Consider the following 24,790-nt stretch of genomic DNA (forward strand, 5'->3'; position numbering starts at 1 on the left):
TACATATATAATAGTCATAGAAGTAATTTTCATGAATGTGATTAGTAAACATGATTTTTAAAAAAGTGAACAATATCTAATCACAAAGACTGCAAACCATTCCTTTTCATAAATTTTTGTATCTCCAGAGAGCATGGGCATGCTTCACAGAGCCTTTTTCCAAGTACATTCTGGAAAGCTTTTTGAAAAAAAAAAATTATCTTTCACCCAGTCTATACTTCCCACACAAAGCTCTTACAGATGCTTATTTAACCTTGGCCATTGCCAGTGGGCACATCAAATATAAATAAAATAACTCTGATTTAAATCAATATAGCTCAAGAAATCAGAGCAGAGGAGTTTCACAGTAGTGAGTGTGGGAATGAGAAATGTTATTTTCTGAGGCAGATTTCTTCCTTGCTTAGCCATTTCATGCAGAAAGCAGAAACAAAAGGAAAAATTTGTCAGAACTGTCCAAAGATGCCCTAGACTTTGAGTAGACTCTCTATATTCCTGAAGGTATTTTAGCAAGAACTGGAGATGAGGTGACTCTGTCCAGTGAAATCCAGAGAGCTACCCAAGAAAACTTCTGATTTCCTTACCCACCTCTCCTCTATTTATTTATAGCTAGTGGATGGAGTACTAGGTTCTCCTATTTCATGAGCCTTGTCTGCAGGTATTCCCCAAAGGCAGTTCATACTTGGAAATCCTTCTATCCAAGCATTCTAATGCCAAGTTCAAGCTGGGCACTTGGGTGAACTTACAGGCAGTTGTGGCCAGCTTTTCCTGTGGAGAAAGTAGAACCTAAAAGTCAACTCTTTCGGCTTTCTCATACTTAGCTGATGCCAACATTTAAAATATCAAGTTGCTGCTTCCCCACAGTAAGACCAAAGGTGCTGGGGATGGGATAACACTGGCAAAAACAGAAGTCAGGGCAGTCAGATCAGATGTCAGCTCCACAAAAACCTAGCTTTTGTGTGTTTTAAAAATGGTAATGACATATCCAAAACAATGTCTCTGATTTTCAAGGAGACTATACGAAAACATATAGTTTGGTTCATATATGAAAACAAAGTTTCCTCAATTACTTCTCAAAGTGCCATTAATATGTTAAACTTCCTCAAATTAGAAATAAAGGTTGACTACTAGATTTTTCAACCTGTGTGCCCATATGAAAGCAGAAAATAATAAATGTTATAGAGAAAGAGTTTGTAAGAGAATTTTTCTATCAATCACTCTAGTTAGAAAATATTTTGGGAATAGTAACACTTCTCTAACAAACTTATAAGGTTAATATTATTATATAATTATAGGATATGTTCATGCATGTGTGCTAAGTTGCTTCAGTCGCGTCCAACTCATTGCAACCCCATGGACTGTAGCCCACCAGGCTCCTCTGTCCATGGGATTCTCCAGGCAAGAATACTGGAGTGGGTTGCCATTCCCTTCTCCAAGGACATATTCAAATTTACCTAAAAGTTTTGTTCATAAAGAAAAACCAGGATTATTGAGAAACTTTCCAACAATGCAATCTCATTCCTGAGCCCATGCCACAGACAGCTAAGCAACCAGCCGTTCTTTGCTTAATGAGCTTGGACCTGTTTTGAGACGCCTCAAAAACATGGCTCTGAGCAGCAATCTGTTATGTTTTCTCACAAGATGAGTATCGAAGCCCTAGGGTGTATCTATAAAATGGGGCTAATAGTACTTAACTTCCTTAAGAGTTATTATTGCAAAAGGATACTATAAATAGGTTTTAAAAAAATCAATTATGATAATAACATTTATCATGTGCTACCTAGGAGATTTACTGTGTACTTGTTCTAAGTATGAATTATCTCTTTTTAACTGCACAATGACTGAAAAATATATACTGTTCCCATTTTATGAGTAAGGAAATAAAGGCACAAAAAAATGGAAGTACCTTCTCCAAAGTCACAAAGATAGTAAGTGTGAGGTCACAGCTTTGAAACCCAGGCAATATATCTCAAAAAGCCCATACTCCTGGCTAATACACAAGCTTTCATTCTTTGTAGGCTATAGAATACTATATAAATTTAATCTTCACTTGTGCCCTTCACTACTGTGCCCTCAATGAACATGCAGAAGAAACAGAATGTTTTAACTGCTTTAGAGAACTAAAAGGACAACAAAGTAGCTAGCAGCAGAAGGAAATGCTAATGGAGAAATCATACAAGGTCTGGTGTCTGTTAGGAGACAGTAATAGCAGTTTTGGGGTCTGGGGATTTCTGCAGCAAGTCATCAGACAGACAGATAGCAATCCTTAGGCATCTGGAGCCAGGATTTCCTGACTTCTCTTAACACTTGAGCCTTAAGTGTTGTTGCATAATTTTACTCCCGGAAAGTGAGCCAATGAGATTTCCTTTATTTATTCCTTTGTCCTTTTAATCTTTATCTGAAAAGATTTCTTCCCTACCCCCAAGTCCCTAACACAGAATATAGTAAGAAATATATATTACCTTTCTAAAATTTTTGACTTAAATCCTTTTTGGAATAAGCTGAGGTATAAAGAAATAAATACTCTAATAGTGCCTGTGTACCTCTAAACATTAGTAACCCAGTGGATTACTTTTGGGGAGTCATGTAAAAATTGTTTTTCTTTCCATAGAAACCAAGCTCACAAAAAAAAAAAAAAAAAAAGAATGGTTTTGACAAGCTATAAAGTCATAATAGTATGTCAGGGAAGATGCTAAACCCTGAAGACTAGTAATTTTATTCATTCAAAAGAATTATGATTTACTTCTATCTCCAAAGTAATTTACATTTAAAGTTGAATAAGAGCTATATATAACCTTTGTTTTCTAGATTCCTTGACTTGTCTACTTTAGTATGTTTTATTACTTAATAGCAACTGGCACTCTTCCAGACTGACTGCTTACTGGATATCTGCTGGATTTCCATGTCCATGTCATTGGTGTAGTGAGAGGCCTCTGTGCCTGTTTGCAGAGATGAATCTGAGACAAGATCATAACTTTTTATCAGACTTTATGGTTTTGGTCAATGATAAGAGCTGGCTGTTGCCATTGACAAAGATGCTTTTGCCATTGAGAAAGCAAGGATTCTTTTTAGGGTACACACCACCTTAATGATAGGTACTATTGGCTGAATTGGGTGGGCGGACCTGTCTGATGTAGAGGAGCACTGCGTTGAGCTTGGAGACAGGGTTCTGTACAGAATCTGCTTTTGTTAGCAGTGACCATGGAAGGTGGCTTCGGCAAGCACAGAGCACTAGGCAAACAGTCTGTGTGTGCTTAGAACTAGGTCCAAGGACAAATGAACAAAGACTTATTACTGCAACTATTCTTTACATGGTCTCTTCACTGCCACATCTGACAGCCTCCTCTTAGTTCTTTTTCCAGTTGACTGCAGTATTTGATGTCCTCATTCACTTCCTCCTTTTCTAGAATTCTCCTTCTTTGGCTTTTCAGGTACTCTTATCTCAGTTCTGCTCCTACTCCTGAACCTTTATGATCTCTCTTGTTGGCATTTTTTTTAAAACCAGCCCATTAATAATGACAGGTCTTACCTAAGGTTTCATATTGACCCTCTTTGGCACTAAATCCTATCTCATGGCTCTGATTACCAGTGATTCAAATCTCTTGGGATTTTTTTTACACTTTGGATGTCCAAAAGGTACCTCAAAAACATTCTGTTCAAACCTGAAATTCTGACTTCTCGTTTTCATTAAAAACTTCTAGTATTAGAAATCTCAAGTCATCTTTTAACTCTTTACCCTTAATGTTCTTTGTTCAATGAACTACCAAGTCCTCCTGATTCTCCTCTGATGTGCTTCTTGAATCCATTTCATTTCCCCCGTTCTCACTGTCTAATTCAGATGAATCCTCTCCTCCTGGGACTACCTCCTCAGCCACTAAGTGGTCTCCCACTCCATTCCAGCCTCCACACTGCCACCACGATCCTCTCTCGTAGATCTGATTAAGTCACTCTCTTTGATAAGTACTTATAGGAGAAACCAAATTTCTCTGGACCTTTTATTTTTCATTCTATCACATGGATATGCTTATATTTCAAGTAATATGAAAATATATAGTTAGTTGTATATTTTTTTCTCATCAAGCAGGAAGGTGGAAAACTGGGATATTTATTCATCCATCTTTGTATTCCCCACAGACTTGTTCCCTTAATAGTAATACATAATTTGGTGAAGGATTACAGAACTGAAACTGCTGCTATACTAGCACTTCTCAGTGAACTACAAGATGCATGCGTATATGTGCGTGCTTAGTTGTGAGTGACTCGTTGTGACCCTATGGACTACAGGCTGCCAGGCTCTTTGTCCATGGGGTTCTCCAGGCAAGAATACTGGAGTGGATTGCCACTTCCTTCTCCAGGGGATTTTCCAGACCCAGGGATCTAACCAGGGTCTCCTGCAACTCCTGCTTTGGCAGGTGGATTCTTTAACACTGAGCCACGTAGTCCTGGACAAACGATGGTCTGTGGGCCAAATCTGGCCTGCTGCTTGTTACTTTTGTAAATAAAATTGAAAAACAGTCATGCCCATTTATTTATGTATTTTGTAGCTGCTTTTGTATTCCAACAGCAGAGCTGAGCAGCTGGGACAGTTGGGCCAGCAAAGACGAAGATATAATCTGGCCCTTCACAGAAAGTTTGCACATTCTTATACTAGTAGATTAATGTGCACCAATTTTAATTTAAAGTGAATAACTCAGTCACTAATACAATGCTTTATATGCTGTAAGTCTGATGATGGGAGCAACTAACATGAGATGAGAAATCCAAAGCAATCATTTGGCTGTAGGATATTAAAGATCTGGTCTGGGAAAGATCTTCTGCCCCCTGGATCACTAAAGTATGGAAGATACTTAACGAAACCAAAAATATCTCATAAAAATCTACCAGCTGGAGAGAGAACTTTCCTTGATTTACTTCACTCCAGCCAAACTGAGCAAAGTTGCCTCAATTAAGCCAAGGTTTAGTTTGTCCTCACTTAAGAGCTGGCTGTGTTCTTTCTACGGGGTGCTTTTCCCCCAAGTATCTACATGGTGGACTCCTTCATGTAATTCAGTTTTGTTTAAATGTCACCTTTTCTATCTTAAACCCATCGTCTCGTTTACCTTCTCTACCTGCCGACTTTGTCTTCACAGTCCTTACTATTTTCTAGTTCTATTATTTGTTTGCTTGTTTACTGTCTCTCTCTCATCCAAAAGAAGGTGAATGTCATGAGGGTAGTGACTCGTGTATTTACTGCATTCACTGTGTCCTTCATGTTGGGGACACTGTAGGTGATCACTAATTATTTGTTTAATGAGGAGAAATGGCTTAAGAGGTCACGAATTTATTGTGTTTACGGAAATATTTTTTCTTCTTCAAAATATTTTCCTCCTTTCCGTTTTAGAGGAAGGGAGGGAGGAAGCATGTTCTCGACTCCTCCTCCCGCCTGCACAGAGTAGTATCATCTTCCTGCTAGAATATTTCAGAGTATCTATCAGGGAGGTGAGATGAGCTTCAAATTCATTAGGTGGGCCAAACATTAAATCAAGATCTACCACTTGTTTCTGCATTTCTCCTCCTTACTTCCATTTGTCCTGAAACTCAGTGTTGGCCAAGGGTGAGCAGGACTGAGAGCCACTGAGCAGGCTTGGTCTGTACCTTTAATTCACTCCATTCCTGTAGAGGAAACTGTGGAGCAAGGGGCTGTTCCTCAAGTGGGTGCCTGGTGCCTTCCTCTGGAGCAAAAGTATTTTAGCTCCACAGGTTAAATATGAAAATGACACTTGCCCAAAAGGAAGAGCACTTTAGAATTTCTACAGTCCAACTACTATAGGTCATTATTTTTGTGTATTTCTGGTTGCTTACTACTGTTCTTGAATGGGGTGTGTTCTTACTCTTTTTAGGTCAATGAAAGTAACAGAGTGTAGCTGCAAAGCTATACTCCCTTTCAGTCTCCTCCCATTAAGTTAAAAGATCTAAGAAAACAGACTCAAGATCATTTCTTAATGTAGTGATTTGGACCCTTTTCACAAGATAGTTAATAAACTACCTCCATAACCTTGAAGGACGGAGATTCTTTACCTCTATGTGTATAGCATGTTGCAATGGTTAATATGCTTTAAATCCTGGACGTTGTTTCTTATATATAATGTAAATGGCCCTTGCAGAATATGGACGTGGTGGGGGCTGTGTGTGGGAGGGAGAGGCAGCACTTAAAAGTTATTCCTTCATATGCTTGAAAATAGTTCTCAATTAATTCCAAGTCTTTTTATTATTTCCTAATAGATGCCATCTAACTGCTCCTTATTCAGACTGGTGTTCTTCGCTATATCCCTAATTCTAGCTTCTCATTTTCCTAAAATGCAATGCCCCAGAATATACTGTTCAAATTCATTACTTCACAACAAAAATACATTTTCAGAGAAAGATATCATGATGTAAAATCTTTCACATCCAAGTTATCTTTGAAGTAAAACCTCAGAATCTTATAAATCCTCTCCCATTTTTGTTAAATTGAGTCCCCAGGCTCCTCCTTTCAATACTTTAAAGGATTAGCATATACATCTGTATATATTATATACTTAATATATAAAATTTAAAGGGACTCAAACCTCTGTTCTAGTCCAACAACTTCTAATAGTGAATATCAAAGGAAACAATAACTGGGCCCAAATAACTACTCTACTTAAATAAAATAGTAATATAGCATAGTTGGTATTTAACAGTGTGCTTTATGCAGGAAATGCCTTTAAAATAATCAATAGAAAATGTGACTGGCAGTGAGTAAAAACAGAAGATTTTTATGTTTCCATTTATTACCTTTGTGTACTTTTAAAGATGAATAAAAACCTCTAAAGGTGACATGAAAAGGATGGTTTACCACAAACAGTCTTTATGTTGGAGAATATAATTTGACAAAAATGACATAATCTGCAAATGTATAAATCACAAACAAGCCAGGAAACTTCTCATGAGAACTCCCCTGATTCAAATCTCTATTCTGAAAAGAAAGGCAGCCTTCTATAACTAGTTCTTTACCATATGGTCAATGGCATGACAACGAAAGCAAAAAAAAGCGAAGTGTCAAACTGCATCTTATTGATAAGACCTTTATTTAGCTGACTGCTCCACATATGCTACACATCAAAAGGAGAGTCTGAAGGCAGGTTAGGACAGGTACCCTCCATTCGTTATTACCGAGCTGTCAAACAACATCTGGTTAACAGGAATTCTTATACACACAATTGGGAAGAGTTTCAAAGTTTGGTAACTGAAACAAGAGATTTTTAATTAAAAGTGGCCTTTTTATAAATCCTTATATCCAAAGATTTAGAGCTATACAAACTCTTGATTAAACCTCAGAAGAAAGTTATCTGTGACTGTGAGTCACTGGTTTGTTTCGTATCAACAGAGAAAGCTATATGAAGAATTAAAGTTGTAGTTTACTGAACAAGTGGAGGTAAAACAATTGATGGGACTCAAGGTTATCCATCTCCTGGTAGTGCATTAAGAACCAGTAATTGACTTGGAATTTTAAATGGCCTTCCCAGTGTGGCTGTATTGCTTTGCTTACTGCACATTCCCACTGGGGAGCATACGATGCAGCTCTTGCAATACCAGAAATCGCAGCATGGTCTGATCGATCCTTTCTTGAATAATCTGGGTGATACGTGTGAAGATCACATCAAGCATTTATCTTAAATGAAATAGCACAGACATCCCTTAACCTGACCATCAACACTAAGCAGCAGTACCTCTTAAGAGTTTCCTAAACTTGCAGAATCAAGCTGGTAGGCTGTTGTGAAATGACACTGAACACCACTCCTCATATTCAGTATAATCTTAAGTGAAAAAAGTGCTGTGAGAATGTCTATGTGAATAAATGTCACCAGAAAGCGTGCTTCTCTATGGTTTGGGGTTGGAGGAAGGGACAGGAAGTGAAAAGCCACACTTTTCTGTATTATCAGATTTGAGAAATTACTAGGTTCATACAGAGTTCTGTTGCAGTAGGGAAACCTGTTCTGCTGATCACCACACATAAAGGTGATGAATATGCAGAGACTGCCAAAAGATAATGCTGGGCTTAAAAGGAAATTTTTGACACTCTGATCTCATCCTTCAGAAGTTAGGGCTGGGCAGGAGAAGGTAAGAGGGATATTTCTGTTAAAAGGAAGTACCTTCAATATTTACATGCACAAGCACTATGCCTGTTGCTTTACCAATGCAAACAGAATAGATATTACAGTACCTGACATTTCAGGGGCTTAGAATCAAACAAAACCAAATGTCTTTTGCGACAGATGAGGCATCTTTATTAATACTGGCCTGAGTGAGAAATCTGAAACATGAGGTCTAACTGCACAGTCTTCTTTGATGAGGGTATACCACTTAGTTTCTTAAATGGGACCTATCCAGCTAGTTTCCTTTTGACAGCTGAGGTGGGCAGGGTACGGATTCATCCAAGGTCACAATGGTTAAGAACAGTGCTAAAAATGGACGCCTTTTATCACAGAGGTATCTTGCTTATCTATCAAGTCTGGATACTCCTTCCTGCACTGCAGCAACAGTTGTCATTTTACCCTTACTATGTCTTCTTTAAGAAAACGAGTTGGGATTTTCCCTCATTCTCTACATGCTGCTGCTGCTGCTGCTAAGTCGCTTCAGTTGTGTCCGACTCCGTGCGACCCCATAGACAGCAGCCCACCAGGCTCCCCCGTCCCTGGGATTCTCCAGGCAAGAACACTGGAGTGGGTTGCCATTTCCTTCTCCAATGCATGAAAGTGAAAAGTGAAAGTGAAGTCACTCAGTCATGTCCGACTCTTCGCGACCCCATGGACTGCAGCCTACCAGGCTCCTCCGTCCATGGGATTTTCCAGGCAAGAGTACTGGAGTGGGGTGCCATTGCCTTCTCCGTGAACAAGTGCTAAATGATAAAGGATGACCTCTGTCTGTGAAAACATACACTCAAAACTGAAACAAAGGAGAGCTGTGACCAGTAAGTAACCCAATGGGTCAAAATGTCATCTATTTTCAGAAATTTGAGGGCTCACACAAACCCAAGGCATTTTACAAAACATCTCTCTCAGATATTAAAAAAATTTTTTTTGGTATAAACTTTCAAAAAGGATATCATCTGTATGTTCAGGGCTCATATTTAACATAACTCTTTTTCTACTGGGGAGAACGTAGATGATTATTCAACTCTGTCACTTATTTCTCTAAAAACATTTGTCTAATCTGTGACCCTTAGCCTCCTCCTTGAAGTAACACAATGGCCCCAGGGGCACAGGGAAAGAACAACAAAAAAAGTCAGCCTATGGAACAGCTTTTCTTTTTCCATAAAATAACATGGGCTGGGCCATGTGCAGAGGTAACTCCTTCATGGCACTTTCCTAAGCTGCTCTGGATGTTGTTTTTAAGTAGCTGCTCTGGATGTTGTTTTTAAGTAAACATTTCCCTGGTGGCTCACAGGGTAAAGCATCTGCCTGCAATGCAGGAGACCTGGGTTCAATCTCTGGGTGGGGAAGATCCCCTGGAGAAGGAAATGGCAACCACTCCAGTATTCTTGCCTGGAAAATCCCATGGACGGAGAAGCCTGGTGGGCTACAGTCCATGGAGTCGCAAAGAGTCGGACACGACTGAGCAACTTTACTTTCACTTTCAAACATGGTTTTACTCTTGTTTGACAAGGAAACAAATGACAAGCGGTCAGCTCAGTTTAAAATTCGGATACTTTAAAATGGGTGACTTTCTAAATTAGAGCAAGTGAATTAGTTTCCCTTGAAGAATGCCAGTTTTTTCCCCAGCTATTCCTTTTGTGGCAGGATCTCAGCCACTGAGTCAAACATAAGCAGCTACAGTGATTTCCAAGTTTGTAAAAAGAAACTTTTCTTTATGAAACTAACTTGTTTATCTTCCACCTTTCTGTGAAGTTACACCAAGTGTTAACTCCACAGTGAGGCTCAAGTGACTTTCTTAAGGTCACGTAGTTAGTAAGAGATGAGCAAATAAGCCCCAGAAGTACTCCCACAGGTCTACACTTCTAACCACCATACCACACAAGCTCACATGTCTGATTCATTTTAAGAACGAGGAGACTTTATGATTTCAAAGGCCCACTTGTCTATGCTCTTCAAATAATTTTTGAAATCTGTCATTACAAAATAAAACATGCTAATGAAAACAGACAATTCTATTGTTTCTAATTAATTCATCCTTTCTGTGATAGCCAAAAAGCATCTTCCAACACCATTAACTACTGAAGACTTTAGAAGAAACCTAGGAAATGCCTCTAAGCAACCAAATCCTGGCAGATACAGCTAAATTAACTGATTTAGCACATCTTTATCTAGCACACTAATAACTGCACTAGGACAGTGGTTGTCAATTTTATCTGTACAAATTACAATCACTTGGGGAACTTAAAAATATTTATGTCCAGGCTCCATCCCAGACCATTCAATTAAAATCTTTGAATCAGATATTATACATTACACACACACACACAGAGGGATTCCCTGGTGGCTCAGATGGTAAAGAGTCTGCCTGCAATGTGGGAGACCCAGGTTTGATCCCTGGGTTGGGATGATCCACTGGAGAAGGAAATGGCAACCCACTCCAGTATTCTTGCCTGGAGAATCCCATGGATGAAGGAGCAGAGTTGGACACCACTGAGCGACTTCTTTCTATACATATACATATGAATATGTGTATATATGTGTGTATATATATACAAAGAAATTTTTATTTTATTTTTTTGGCTATGCCATAAGGCTTGCAAGATATTAGTTCCCCAAGCAGGGATTAAACCTACACCCACAGTAGTGAAAGTGTGGGGTCCTAAACACTTTACCATCAGGGAATTCCCAAGTATTAGTAATTTTTAAACACTTTCTATGTGATTCTAATGGACAACCAGTGTTTAGAATGAAGCACAAGCTGGAATCAAGATTGCTGGGAGAAATATCAATAACCTCAGATATGCAGATGACACCACGCTTATGGCAGAAAGTGAAGAGGAACTAAAAAGCCTCTTGGTGAAAGTGAAAGAGGAGAGTGAAAAAGTTGGCTTAAAGCTCAACATTCAGAAAACGAAGATCATGGTTCTGGTCCCATCACTTCATGGCAAATAGATGGGGAAACAGTGGAAACAGTGTCAGACTTTATTTTGGGGGGCTCAAAAAACACTGCAGATGGTGACTGCAGCCATGAAATTAAAAGACGCTTACTCCTTGGAAGGAAAATTATGACCAACCTAGACAGTATATTGAAAAGCAGAGACATTACTTTGCCAACAAAGGTCCATCTAATCGTGGCTATGGTTTTTCCAGTGGTCATGTATGGATGTGAGAGTTGGACTGTGAAGAAAGCTGAACGCTGAAGAACTGATGCTTTTGAACTGTGGTGTTGGAGAAGACTCTTGAGAGTCCCTTGGACTGCAAGGAGATTCAACCAGTCCATCCTAAAGGAGATCGGTCCTGGGTGTTCATTGGAAGGACTGATTGTAAAGCTGAAACTCCAGTACTTTGGCCACCTCATGCGAAGAGTTGACTCATTGGAAAAGACTCTGATGTTGGGAGGGATTGGGGGCAGGAGGAGAAGGGGACAACAGAGGATCAGATGGCAGATGGCATCACTGACTCGATGGACATGAGTCTGAGTGAACTCCGGGTGTTGGTGATGGACAGGGAGGCCTGGTGTGCTGCGATTCATGGGGTCGCAAAGAGTCGGACACGACTGAGTGACTGAACTGTTCAGTTCTGATCATTTGTTATACTTGTTATCTACACTGCTGGAAGAAAATGAATAGCAAAGAAAATGAGATCTTTATATAGATACCTCTACCAAAGCAGAAGACAATACGGTCCAAAAGAAGGGTCTCACCTATAGGAATTTGTAAAAGGAAGATATTATTTGTACCTCTGGGGGCTTAAGAAAGACTTCTAAGGAGGTAGTGACATTAGAAGTGGGTCTTGAAGGCTAGGACAGGCAAACATGAAAAGGAAAGGCATTTTAAGCACAGGCCACAATGATACAAGCTAACAGAGAACAAAAGGACACAAAAGAGAAATAAGTTGGGTAAGCAGGTTGGGGCTGTATTAGGAGGGCTTTGAATCTCAAGCAAAATCACATGATAGGAAATGGGGGTGTCACTAGGTTTCTGAACAAAGACCTGCCCTGATCAGAATTAAGCTTTAGTGAGATTACTTCTGTAGCTAGAGAAAGGATGGGCTAGTTTGAGGGAAGAGACACCTGGCCAGAGACCTGTTTAAGAAGGTTATGATTGCAGCAGTCTAGGCAAGTAATGAAAGTCTGATGTGGGTTGGTAGCAATGGGAAGGGAGAAAAACAAAGGAAGGATTTAACAATTGATTAGATATGGGAGATAAGGGCAAGAGAAGCACCGAAGCCAACTTCAGACTTCAATTCTGGGTAATTAGGAAGAGATCACCTAAATCTTAGATTTGAGAGAGTGAATTGCTTTAGTGATATCCAAATGGAGATCTCCCTTCCCACAAATAAAATTCTGGTTTGCAACCTAGGAGAGACGTCAGAACTGAAGATGCAACTTTTGGGGAGGGACAAAAGAAACATTTCATTAGGACAACCGATTGTATTCCTAAGATGTCTCCCTTACCGGTTACCAATTATAACTGTCCTGATTTCTTGAACTAACCTTTCACCAGCACACTTCAGCCTCTCTTGCATCCTTATCTTAACTTTCCTATTCATCAAAACTACAACCTGGGATCAGTGCTACATACTTGCTTTCTCCACACCTACAATAGGATAGCTGAAAAGTACTGGAGGGGAGGAGTGTGGGAGGAAGAAGGGAACTTCAAAAATTGATACCACTACAAATCCATGATCTCTGGCCTCCTCTGGGTTACTTGTCAGCTTTCTCTGGCACTTGGTTAGGACCTTTTCTGGATACTCTCAATGACTGTAACCAATTTCTTTCACACCCTACTCAACCATCATCTCTTTAGTTTTAGAACCCAACATCATACTCATTGAAAACATCAACTTCATTGGAAAATGAAATTGTCAGGCATGATTTTAAAATCTCCCTTCTACTTACAAACTTACCTATATCCATACTTGTTGTTTAGTCACTAAGTCCTGTCCAACTCTTTTGTGACCCCATGGACTGCAGCCCACCAAGCTCCTTTGTCCATGGGATTTATTCTTATTTTCTTCTGGCCTCAGAAGATAATGTATCTATTTGACCATGATCTCACTTTTTTGATTATGGGCTTCCCAGGCAGCACTAGTGGTATAAAGAACCCACCTGCCAATGCAGGGACATGAGAGACATGGGTTTGTTTCCTGGGTCAGGAAGATCCCCTGGAGGAGGGCATGACAACCCACTTCAGTATTCCCGCCTGGAGAATCCCATGGACAGAGGAGCCTGGTGGACTACAGTCCATAGGGTTGCAGAGACTTGGACACAACTGAAGTGACTTAGTGCACACTATTATATAAGCTTCCCTGGTGGCTCAGACGGTAAAGAATCTGCCTGCAATGCAGAAGACCTGGGTACGATCCCTGGGTCGGGAAGATTCCCTGGAGAAGGGAATGGCTACCACTCCAGTATTCTTGTCTGAAGAATTCCATAGACAGAGGAGCCTGGTGGGCTACAGTTCATGGGGCACAAAGAGTCAGACAGGACTGAACAACACTTTCACTTCTACGTGTCTCTTCTGGGACCCTGTTCCACCATTATGTCTACCCCCCAACTCTGCCCTCAGCTTCAGATTCTTGTTAAAATTCTTCTCTGTACCCTACAAACATACTTCAGTATTTTATCCAAAACAGACTGTAACCGTTCAATTTCTTTCCTACTCTTATCAATTTTCTCAAAAGAGAAATCTGTATTTGCTAACTCCACTTCCTCTTGTTAACCTGTGATACTGAGTTTCATACGATTCTTCAAAATTACACAAAGTTTTCTTCTTTTCAAATGTGTATTTTCTTTCCCTTTGGGGAAAGAATACATAACTTTATTTCTACTTTCAATGTGTTAATGTATCTCTCAATCAATAATATGAGCTGTAGAGGGTTAGTGCATTTAGTTTTAGGCCGTTTGAGGAATTTTGGAGCATGTGAAAGTTGTATGAGTTAATGTTTTGGACGAACAACATACTTCTCTGCACTGAAACCACAGGAATATGTGGCAGCTGCTTGATTCTTATGAAACATTTTTGCAGTGTAGCTGATTTGTCATGCATTGCAATGGAAAACCTCCATGTGACAAACAGCATCATAACGTAGAGAACTGAAAAACTCATTAGAAAGAAAATCAGTAAATAAAATCGTACAATTCAGTTACCATAACATGATTTTACCTCCACAGAAATTATGGGCGTTTAAGCAGTTTGTAGCGGTTTCCTGAGTACTTTTGCTCCCATGTAATTTTCAGTATTAAGCTTTACGTATTTTTGATATGTCTTGTCTTTTAAGGCAGAGTATACTGAGCTTCAAAAGCAGACATTACTTTGCCAACAAAGGTCTGTTTAGTCAAACCTAAGGTTTTTCCAGTAGTCATGTATGGATGTAAGAGCTGGACCATAAAGAAAGCTGAGCGCCGAAGAATCAATGCTTTTGAGTGGTGTTCGAGAAGACTCTTGAGAGTCTCTTGGCCTGCAAGGAGATCAAACCAGTCAATCCTAAAGGAAATCAGTACTGAGTCCTTGGAAGGACTGATGCTGAAGCTGAAGCTCCAATACTTTGGCTACCTGATGTGAAGAACTGATTCTCTGGAAAAGACTGAAGGCAGGAGGAGAGGGCGACGACAGAGGATGAGATGGATGGATGGCATTACTGACTTGATGGGCATGAGTTTGAGCAAGCTCCAGGAGTTGGTGATGGACAGGGAAGCCTGGCATGCTACAGTCCATGGGGTTGCAAACAGTCAGACACAACTGAGAGACTGAACTGATACCCGAGCTGTTCCAGCATGACAAAGAGAAACTCATACTGCTCACTGAAACTGGGACTACACAATTAGCAATAGTGAGAACTAGAAAATAGTAATCTGCCTTTTACCCTTTAGCCTTAATAATCTGTTCTAAAACTTTGCAAAAATATCAATATTTAAACTAGGAATAAATCAGAAGCATTTTAATTTTGCCTGCAAGAATCATATGACTTTATTGTTATTGTTAACTAGAACTATCAGAATGAGAAAAGTCAGAGGCAGGAAGAATATTAAAAAGGTGTTAAGTCTCTATAATACACAATCTAAACGGAAGTGTTTAAAGACAACAGAGAAAAAAACACCTCGGGCAGTTAGGTTTCTTGAATTTAAGAAGCACTCAATATACCTGGGAATGAAATTTTTTCCCCTTATAATTTTCATGCAAGTTTGTAAGACTAGTTAATAAAAATATATTCAGTAAGACTAGTTAAAGAAGAGTCTGCCTCTAGAGTGAATTTCTCCATTAAGATCCATTAATATTTGATAAATGCTTCCAATTCAACGAACAAATACCAACATGTAAAACATCTGAAGAATTCTCCAGAAATGTGTCTGTGATGCATCAGATAAATAAAAGATTTAGTGCTATATCTACATACTTGGTGATTGACTGCTCTATAAGCAATTCTTCTATTTATCAGTCCATAGAACATGAAAGACTAAGTCCATCGAAATCAGAGAAAAGCAATATTCAAAGTTTTAAATCAAAGATATTAAAAATTAAAATGTTTACTAATTTTATAATTGTATGAGTTAAAAGATAATCTCCCAGTCAGATGTCTAGTTTTGTCTTTCATTAATTTTTAAAAGGTTTTATAAATATCTATTTGCAAAAAAGCTATGCTAGGTTTGGTTAAAAGTAGCAACTGTTTTTAGGCTATTTACATCCTTATCAGACAATATTCATCCTGGAAAATATGAATCATTATCAAGACAAAGGTTACAGTCCTTCTTTTAACTCATGATAGTAAGCAACTATTTTCATTTTTTCCTGTGCAATTTTACCAGTGCTACCAATTCTGTTTTGAAGTTCATAATACCAACAATAATTTAATCAAGTTTTCCCTGTCCATTCACTTATTTGATTTATTCCACAAATACTAACTCAGTGTTTACTAAGTGCTAGACTGAGTGTTTGGCTCTAGGGAGACAAAAGTAATCCAGATAATGTGCTTGGTTGCATGGAGATTTGGAGAAGGAAATGGCAACACATTCCAGTGTTCTTGCCTGGAGAATCCCAGGGACGGGGGAGCCTGGTGGGCTGCCGTCTATGGGGTCGCAGAGAGTCGGACACGACTGAAGCGACTTAGCAGCAGCAGCATAGAGATTGTTTTGGTAAGAAAACAGTTTCAAATCTGCCTCTCTTACTGTAGTCATCTTTACTGGTTTAGTGTTGTTTTTACATTATCCAAACACAATTTTTGGATGACTGGAAAGTCTCTTATGTAGAAACTGTGTATATTTTTTGGTGAAGTATGTGTATATGTCCCTAAGACTGACTTATGGATTATTAAAGACGAGAAGGCAGAGAAGCTGAAAAAGCACAAAATATGAAAGAAAGAAAGCAGTTAGACACCAGAATTAAACACAGTGGCTGTATGGATCAAACTCAGAAATGCTGCCCTAAGTTAATTTTCCTAAAGCATATCATTAACCTGTAGTGGAGGGGGATAAGAATAAACTAGAACAAGAAATGAAATGATAATAAGATGGGTTTTTCGAAGGAGCAATATACAAGACTTGTTTCATTCACTTCTGAAATTAAGTACGAGAGGCAAAATGTTACCAAACACTGACATTCAAGGCAAGGAGAAAGGCGGAGGAAAGCAGGAAAGATGAAAAAACTGGGAATGTCATCAAAGGCATATTTGCTTATTACTTTTTCTAGGAAAAGTAATATTTGCCTATTACTTCATCAGCATAAGAATTCTTCATCAGTTACAATGTTTTTTCAATACTCCCAATCCCACTTGTCTGACATCTCTTTTGTTGCCAAATGCTCAAGCCTCCATTATTCTGAAAAGTGTTCTGAAGATTTACCATATCCTACTGGATTATAATCTCTCCTCTTTCCTCTTATGCCAACCATATGAAGAGTGGTCAACGTTTGCTGTGTCTAGTATCTTTACAACTGTCTACTAGAGCAGCCCTTGCAATCAGGTCTCAATCATCACTCTATGTAAACTGCTTCCTGGAAGGTCACCCACAACCACAATTGACCAAACTATAGTGTTTATTCAGTCCTTGTCTTTGTTCAGCAAAGGATAACTGCTTGATTTTTCAGGAAGGTAGTTACCACCTCTTTCTTGAACCTCAAACCCACTTTGGATTCCCTGTCAGTATTCTAAGGAACACTGAGCAGTGGAAAGGGCACATATTTTGAAATCAAAATCCCAGATGTGACCTTGGACAAAGTGCTTGTCTTCCTAGTCTCTTTCTTTTCTCTGGAAGTGGGACACCACCACTGACCTCACTGAATTGTGAGGATCAAATGAAATAATATAAAGAATCTAGCATGATTATACACAGCTGGTGTTCAAAAAATTATTTGTTCTTCCCCCTTTCTGCTTTCTTCTGTATTGCTCAGGCAGCCTTGGCATAGATGCAGCTCTGTTTCACTGCATTTAATACTCTCAACCAGGCCTTCTCACTCATCTCAATAATGACTATAATTTTTCTTACCATTTGGTAGCTGGCAATGGCACCCCACTCCAGTACTTCTGCCTGGAAAATCCCATGGACGGAGGAGCCTGGTATGCTGCAGTCCATGGGGTCGCTAGAGTCAGACACAACTGAGCGACTTCCCTTTCACTTTTCACTTTCATGCATTGGAGAAGGAAATGGCAACCCACTCCAGTGTTCTTGCCTGGAGAATCCCAGGGACGGGGAAGCCTGGTGGGCTGCAATCTATGGGGTCACACAGAGTCGGACACGACTGAAGCGACTTAGCAGCAGCAGCAGTCTACCTTTTCAACTGCCTTAACCCTAAATCTTTTTAATACATTGTCTAGGTTTGTCATAGCTTTCCTTCCAAGGAGCAAGTACTTTTTTATTTTTGCAGCTGCAGTCACTGTCCGAAGTGATTTTGGAGCCCAAGAAGATAAAGTGTCACTGTTTTCTTTTCCCTCCATCTATTTGCCATGAAATGATGGGACCAGATGCCATGATCTTTGTTTTTCAAATGTTGAGTTTTAAGCCAGCTTTTTCACTCTCCTCTTTGGCCCTCATCAAGAGGCTCTTTAGTTCCTCTTCACTTTCTGCCATTGGAACGGTATCATTTGCACATCTGAGGTTGTTGATATTTCTCCTGGCAATCTTGATTCCAGCTTGTGATTCATTCAACCTGGCATTTCACATGATGTACTCTTATAGAAGTTAGTAAGCAGGCTGACAGCATACAGCCTTTACATGCTCCCAGTTTTGAACCAGTCCATTGTTCTACGTCTGGTTCTAACTGTTGCTTCTTACTTGCATACACGTTTATCAGGAGGCAGATAAGGTGGTCTGGTATTCCTGTCTCTTTAATTTTCCAGTTTGTTGTGATCTACACAGTCAAAGACTTTATTTAGTGTAGTCAACAAAGCAGATTTTTTTCTGGAATTCCCTTGCTTTTTCCATGATCCAACAGATGTTGGCAATTTGGTCTCTGGTTCCTTTGATCTTCTATATCTAGCTTGAAGATCAGGAGTTCTCAGTCCACTGTTGAAGCCTAGCTTGAAGGATTTCAAGCATAACCTTGCTGGCATGTGAAATGGGTATAACTGTGCGGTAGTTTGAACATTCTTTGGCATTGCCTTTCTTTGGGATTGGAATGAAAACTGACTTTTTCCAATCCTGTGGCCACTGCTGAGTTTTCCAAATTTGCCGGCATGTTGAATACATCACTGTTAACACCATCACCTTTTAGGATTTGAAACAGCTCAGTTCTGAATTCCATCACCTCCACTAGCTTTGTTTGTAGTAATGCTTCCTAAGGCCCACTTGACTTCACACTCTAGGATGTCTGGCTCTAGGTGAGTGACCATAGCCATCACAGTTATCTGGATCATTAAGGCCTTTTTTGTACAGTTCTCCTGTGTATTCTTGCCACCTCTTTTTAATTTTTTCTGCTTCTGTCAGGTCCTTGCCAGTTTAGTCCTTTTTTATGCCCATCTTTCATGAAATGTTCCCTTGGTCTCTCCAATTTTCTCGAATGACCTCTAGTCTTTCCCATTCTAATGTTTTCCTCTACTTCTTTGCATTGTTCATTTAAGATTTTCTTATCTCTCCTTGCCATTCTCTGGAACTCTGCATTCAGTTGGGAGGTGTATCTTTCCTCTTCTCATTTGCCTTTAGCTTCTCTTCTCAGCTATTTGTAAGGCCTCCTCAGACAACCATTTCACCTTTTTGCATTTCTTTTTCTTGGGGATGGCTTTGGTCACTGCCTCCTGTACAGTGTTATGAACCTCTGTTCATAGTTCTTCAGGCACTCTGTCTACCAGATCTAGTCCCTTGAATCTATTTGTCACCTCCACTGTATAAGCAATCGTAAGGGATTTGATTTAGGTCATACCTGAATGGTCTGGTGGTTTTCCCTACTTTCTTCGATTTAAGCCTGAATTTTGCAATAACGAACTCATGATCTGAGCCACAGTCAGCAGACTGTATAGAGCTTCTCCATCTTTGGTTGCAAAGTACATAATCAGTCTGATTTTGGTATTGACTGTCTGGTGATATCCATGTGTAGAGTCGTCTTTAAAAAATTTTTTTTAATTTATTTTTTAAGTGAAGGATAATTGCTTTACATAGAGTCATCTCTTGTGTTGCTGGAAGAGGGTGTTGTTTGCTATGACCAGTGTGTTCTCTTGGCATAATTGTTAGCCTTTGCCCTGCTTCATTTTGCACAAACCTAGACAGTATATTAAAAAGCAGAGATATCATTTTGTTAATAAAGGTCTGTATAGTCAAAGCTATGTTTTTTCCAGTAGTCATGTATGGATGTGAGAGTTGGACCATAGAGAAGGCTGAGTGCCAAAGAACTGATGCTTTCGCATTCTGGTGCTGGAGAAGAGTTTAAGAGTCCCTTGGAGCGCAAGAAAATCAAACCAGTCAATCCTGAAGGATATCAATACTGAATATTCACTGGAAGGACTGATGCTGAGGATCCAATATTTTGGCCACCTGATGTGAAAAGCCAACTCACTGGAAAAGACCCTGATGCAGGGGAAGATTAAAGGTAGGAGGAGACGGGGGCAACAGAGGATGGGATGTTTGGATAGTATCACCAACTCAGTGGACATGAGTTTGAGCAAACTCCAGGAGATAGTGAAGGACAGGGAAACCTGCCATGCTGCAGTCCATGGGGTTGCAAAAAGTTGGACATGACTTAACAACTGGACAATAACCACCACCTTAAATATGCCTGAATAGGAATAGGCTCAGTGCTTGGAGAACAGGTTAAATCAAATCTAGTAACTACTTCAGTTAGTTCCTCATACTCTCTTCTCTAAAAGAACCAGTATTTTTCCCCGTTATCTGTCTTAATTTTGTGAAATCATGTTTGTCCCCCCTTTATCTCCATTGCTAAACTTTGTATCTGGAGCTGTAATGTCTCTCATTTCATTTTCATTGTGATCATTTTATTTCACTGACTAAGTGTTCTTTGGTTAACTAGGCTGTTACTAGTGGAGGACTTGAGAAAATCAATTTCATAAATGCTGTGGGCAAGAACCAGAATGCAAGGGATCAATGAAAAGCACTGGAATCACTGACAGCAGACTAGCTTCTTCAAGACATTTGGCAAGTGAAAGGATGATAGTCTGGGAAGCTCAGCAAGGTTGTGGAGGAAGGATAGGTATTTTTTTCTTTTCTGTTTTTTAAACTTTAAAAAATGAATAAGCAGTTGTAGGCAGAAGGGAAGCAACTTGGGAGGCAGGAAGAAAAGAGTCAACCAAAAGTCAGAAATGATTGCTTCCTAATAATTCATTCTTTTATTCACCGTTAGGTATTTATTTTAAATCTGTGATGCTAAAGTGCAGGGCATATAATGGTGCATAAAATCACAGATAGAACCTGCCCCTAAAATCTTCAAGTTTTTTTTTTTTTTTTGGCTGTGCATGTAGGATATCAGTTCCCTGACCAGGGATCTAACTCACACATCCCCTGCAATTGGAAGTGGGGAGTCTTAATACTGGACTGCCAGGGAAGTCCTAAAATCTTCAATTTGAGTGAGACAGATATTAATCAAGTAATATCAAGTATATTGAATCATACAATTCAATATAAAACTGAAAACAGGGCAAGTGCTAGGAAAGATAAGTACATGGTGTTGTGGCCTATTATAAAGTGTTTTGATCTACTCAGTGAAGTCCAGGAAACGTTTTTTTGAGGAAGGAACACTTCCTCAAGTTCTGAGAGATGAGGGGGAATTAACCAAAGGAATAGGAGTGGAAAGAACATTCTGGATAAAGGGAACCACCTGGGTCCTGTGGCGAGAGGAAAGACGATGAGAAGGGCTGGAGTGGCAGGAACGAGGAGAACAAGGCAGGGTGGTGTAAGCTGAGGCTGAGCCACACAGGGCCACAATGACAGCAAGTGGAGGCCGTGGAGGGACTGGTGTGAGGTGGAAGACAGGACAGATGGGACTCCAGTAAGACTGATCTCCCTAAAGCACTGGCTTCAGGAGGGTACTCTGCTCAAAACTTCAGTGACTTTCACTGTCCACTAAAATAAGTTTCCTTGCCATTAAAGGCTCTATCTCTACTATACACCTAACTTTCCAACCACTCTTTCCAGTTCCAGCTATCTTTACTCGTCACTACATCTCTTCTCTGCTTTTTTCATTATACAGGTACTTCCTAGAATGCTCTCAACCTTTCATTTCTATTTCTTGAAACCCTTTCTCTTTTTGGGGCCCATCAAAAATCCCACTTCTGTGAAATCTTTTTTGATCTTCCTAGTAGAGCTATTTTGCTGCTTTGAAGTCCCACGAGTCTGTGTTTCTTTCTTGCCTGTCGTTACCTGTGAACATACAGTTCTCTCCCTTTCCTCAGCAGTCTTGGAGGGCAGGGTCTTTGTCTTTGTTTAATCTCTGTATTCCCCAGCTGCTCGATAAACAATTTAAAGTCATATTTCTAATATTTGAAAACATTTCCATTATTGTGTAGATGCCAGCCTCTACACAGATTCACAGTTCTGATGCTGTAGCGAAGTGTGAGTCTCATCCTTCCTGGTATAATATGGGCTCTTATGCTGGATTTTATGGCACGATATTAAAAACATGAAAAAAAAAGTCCTAACAAACTCTTTAGACTAAAAATCAGGGCAACAGGCAAGGTAGCTTATCAGTCCTTTAGCTAACAATCAGATGGTACTATCTGAGATGAAACACAGATTACCATACCTAGTTCAAAGAAGTTCTATCAATGAATGGTTGGGATCTTTTCATCAATGAAGGGGAGGGGGGGAGGCATTATTCTAGAACTACTTTAAAAAATGTCCGTAAATGTGATCTGAACAAAGAATCGGGAACATTTTGAAATTTAAAAAATCAACTTACACATTCTACTTTGCTCTTCACCGCCTTTGGTATAATGCTGAGGTACTAACTCACTTCACTGTTCCCTTTAGCATCCAGAGCAGCTTCCTCATCTCTGATGTGGAGAGCAATATGTCATCAGCAAGGTCTACAGCAGAAAGAGACTAAAGGAATCTTAGGGGTATTCATCCCATTTACTTAAATGAGCACTCTGTACTCTTTCCACAGAAGGAATGGCTAGCAGTATTAATGTATTTCTTGCCAAGCTTAAGGACTAAGATACCAAACAAAGCAGTAACACCTGGACAGTGTCTCCATGACTATCAGCACAGTTACATTGTTTCCTATGCTCAAATAATCATCTTCATTGTCTCCTTCAGTAGCCTTTGACATACTGCATTAAAATAGTTTCTTATTTATTAGATGTCATAGTTGAATTCACACTGCCAAGTTAATTTAACCAGGATTTAGTCCCCCTCTTATTACTAACAAGACCAAAAAAATGCACAATGAAGTTAAGAAACTTGTGCAAGGCTGAACTGCTAATGCAAGGTAAAAATTAAGATATAATCCAGAATGAGACTGAACTTAGGGTTCTTAAGAACCCTTGCACAGTTAAAGGTGGTCTTTGGGGTAAGGGAATTACATTTACAAAAATATAATACTTAATAATAATTTACATAAATTTCATTTTATCCAAGGCACAAATCTAAAGTCTCACAATTTGCAAAACCAAAAGGCATGTGAGGTTATTACTATTAAGGACTTCTGAAAGAAGAGCATACCATGAAGAAGTATATTATTATGAACTTTCTATTTCAGAACTACTATCTGGAAAACTGAGATAAAAACTTTGTTATAAAAGACCATGATAGCCAAATAAAATAAAATGTTTTTCTTCTAACAGATGGTTTATGTCCTGATAATGTTTGCATTTAATGCTTTGGGATTACCTATTAATAAGGAAGCAGGGATGCTTTCCATTGATATTTCTAATTCAAAAGAAACAAGTTCTTTGTAGCTCACCTAGTAGTGATAATATTACACGTTGGTTTGCTTAAAGGGCTGGGCTATTGTGAGTTTAAACTTTATATCTAAATCCTGTTTGTGACAGCTCTATAGAGCAGCTTTGGAGATGTGTTAGAAAAACTTTTCTTCATAATTACTGCTATGAAACAATTCTCTCAGAATAGTGGCTACAACTTTTTCAGTACTCTAAGACAGAAATGGAACCAACCAGCAGTGTCCACAATGATTATCACACTCTTACGGTACAGAACTCTGAGGCTAGGGCTAACAGTGCCCTTAATTAAGCCTCATGCTTCCTGGCCTCCCCTGGCTATGCTCTCAGTGCACTCAGTCAGGCTGTGAAGATGTCAAGAGCAAGTAGGGAGGGAGACTGACTTCTCAAGTCGAGGTGACTGGTAAGGGCCAGGTGCTGCCTGCTACCAGCTGTCCCCACTGCTGTTACTGTGCTGCTTGGGAAGGGGAGGCTGCGGAGACATCTTTTTGCTGAAGACCCTTGGGGACTTTAGTATGTATTCTGGCCCAAGGTTGGGGACTCTTAGCTACTTATGGATTAAAAAACCAACATTATAAAATTGCCCAAAATTTGAGAACTTCTGAGGGGAAAAAAAAAATTAGTGAAGAAAGTAGGCTTTTGTTAAAAATTTAAAGAAGTACTATTTTTCCTTTAGAAAATATCTGGGTTCCCACACAGCCTGGTGGCTGAGGATAAAGTTACTTCAATGAAAAAATATTATATTTTTCTTATAAGTCAGCCATACATATAGGGGGCTTAGGAATAATCTAATTATTATTTAATACTCAGTAAACAGGTACTTTAGAACTTCCCTGGTGGCTTTACTTAAACTTCACAATGATGGGTGTGTGAGGGGGCTCATTTTGTGTATGTAGTAGAAATTCCTAGAACATAAAAAATTGATGTTACAAAAAAAAAAAAAAATTGATGTTACAGGTCCATGAAGGTCTAAATTTAATCAGAACAAGCATATTTAAAGTTTGGAAAACTACAAACATAAGCCTGGTGGGGCTGCTGGGTATGAGGCGGTTCAATCTATAGCGTCTTCACAAAGTGCCCACAGAAATTTAAAACAGTGCACTTATTGTGGAATACAGTTTGGCAGTTCCTCAGATAAATAAAGAGTTATCACATGACCCACTAATTCCACTAAGAGAATCGAAAACTCATGTTCTTACAAAAACTTACACACAAATGTTCCTAAGAACCAAAGAATGGAAATAACCCAGATGTCCATTAACTGATAAACGGATAAATAAAATGTGGTATATCCATACAAT

General features: G+C 39.3%; 1 protein-coding gene across 12 annotated transcripts in view; it reads right to left on the reverse strand.

Moving 5' to 3' along the window:
* The window catches only part of RPAP2 (RNA polymerase II associated protein 2), a 127,468-nt gene that overhangs the window by 46,061 nt on the left and 56,617 nt on the right, over nucleotides 1-24,790 (reverse strand). Inside the window, exon 12 of one of the 12 annotated variants that reach the window (XR_009735355.1) lies at nucleotides 14,321-14,615. The exons of 10 other annotated variants lie outside the window; for them this stretch is intronic. Coding sequence is in view for 1 of the 2 variants with exons in the window: in XM_061411211.1 (XP_061267195.1) it covers nucleotides 22,535-22,583 (49 nt within the window). In the remaining variant the exon portion in view is untranslated. Of the gene's footprint in view, nucleotides 1-14,320; nucleotides 14,616-22,489; nucleotides 22,584-24,790 lie in introns of all 12 variants that reach the window. One more of the 12 variants, XM_061411211.1, reaches the window with a different exon arrangement.

Source organism: Bos javanicus, chromosome 3 (assembly GCF_032452875.1).
Source record: "Bos javanicus breed banteng chromosome 3, ARS-OSU_banteng_1.0, whole genome shotgun sequence".
Classification (NCBI taxonomy): Eukaryota; Metazoa; Chordata; class Mammalia; order Artiodactyla; family Bovidae; genus Bos; species Bos javanicus.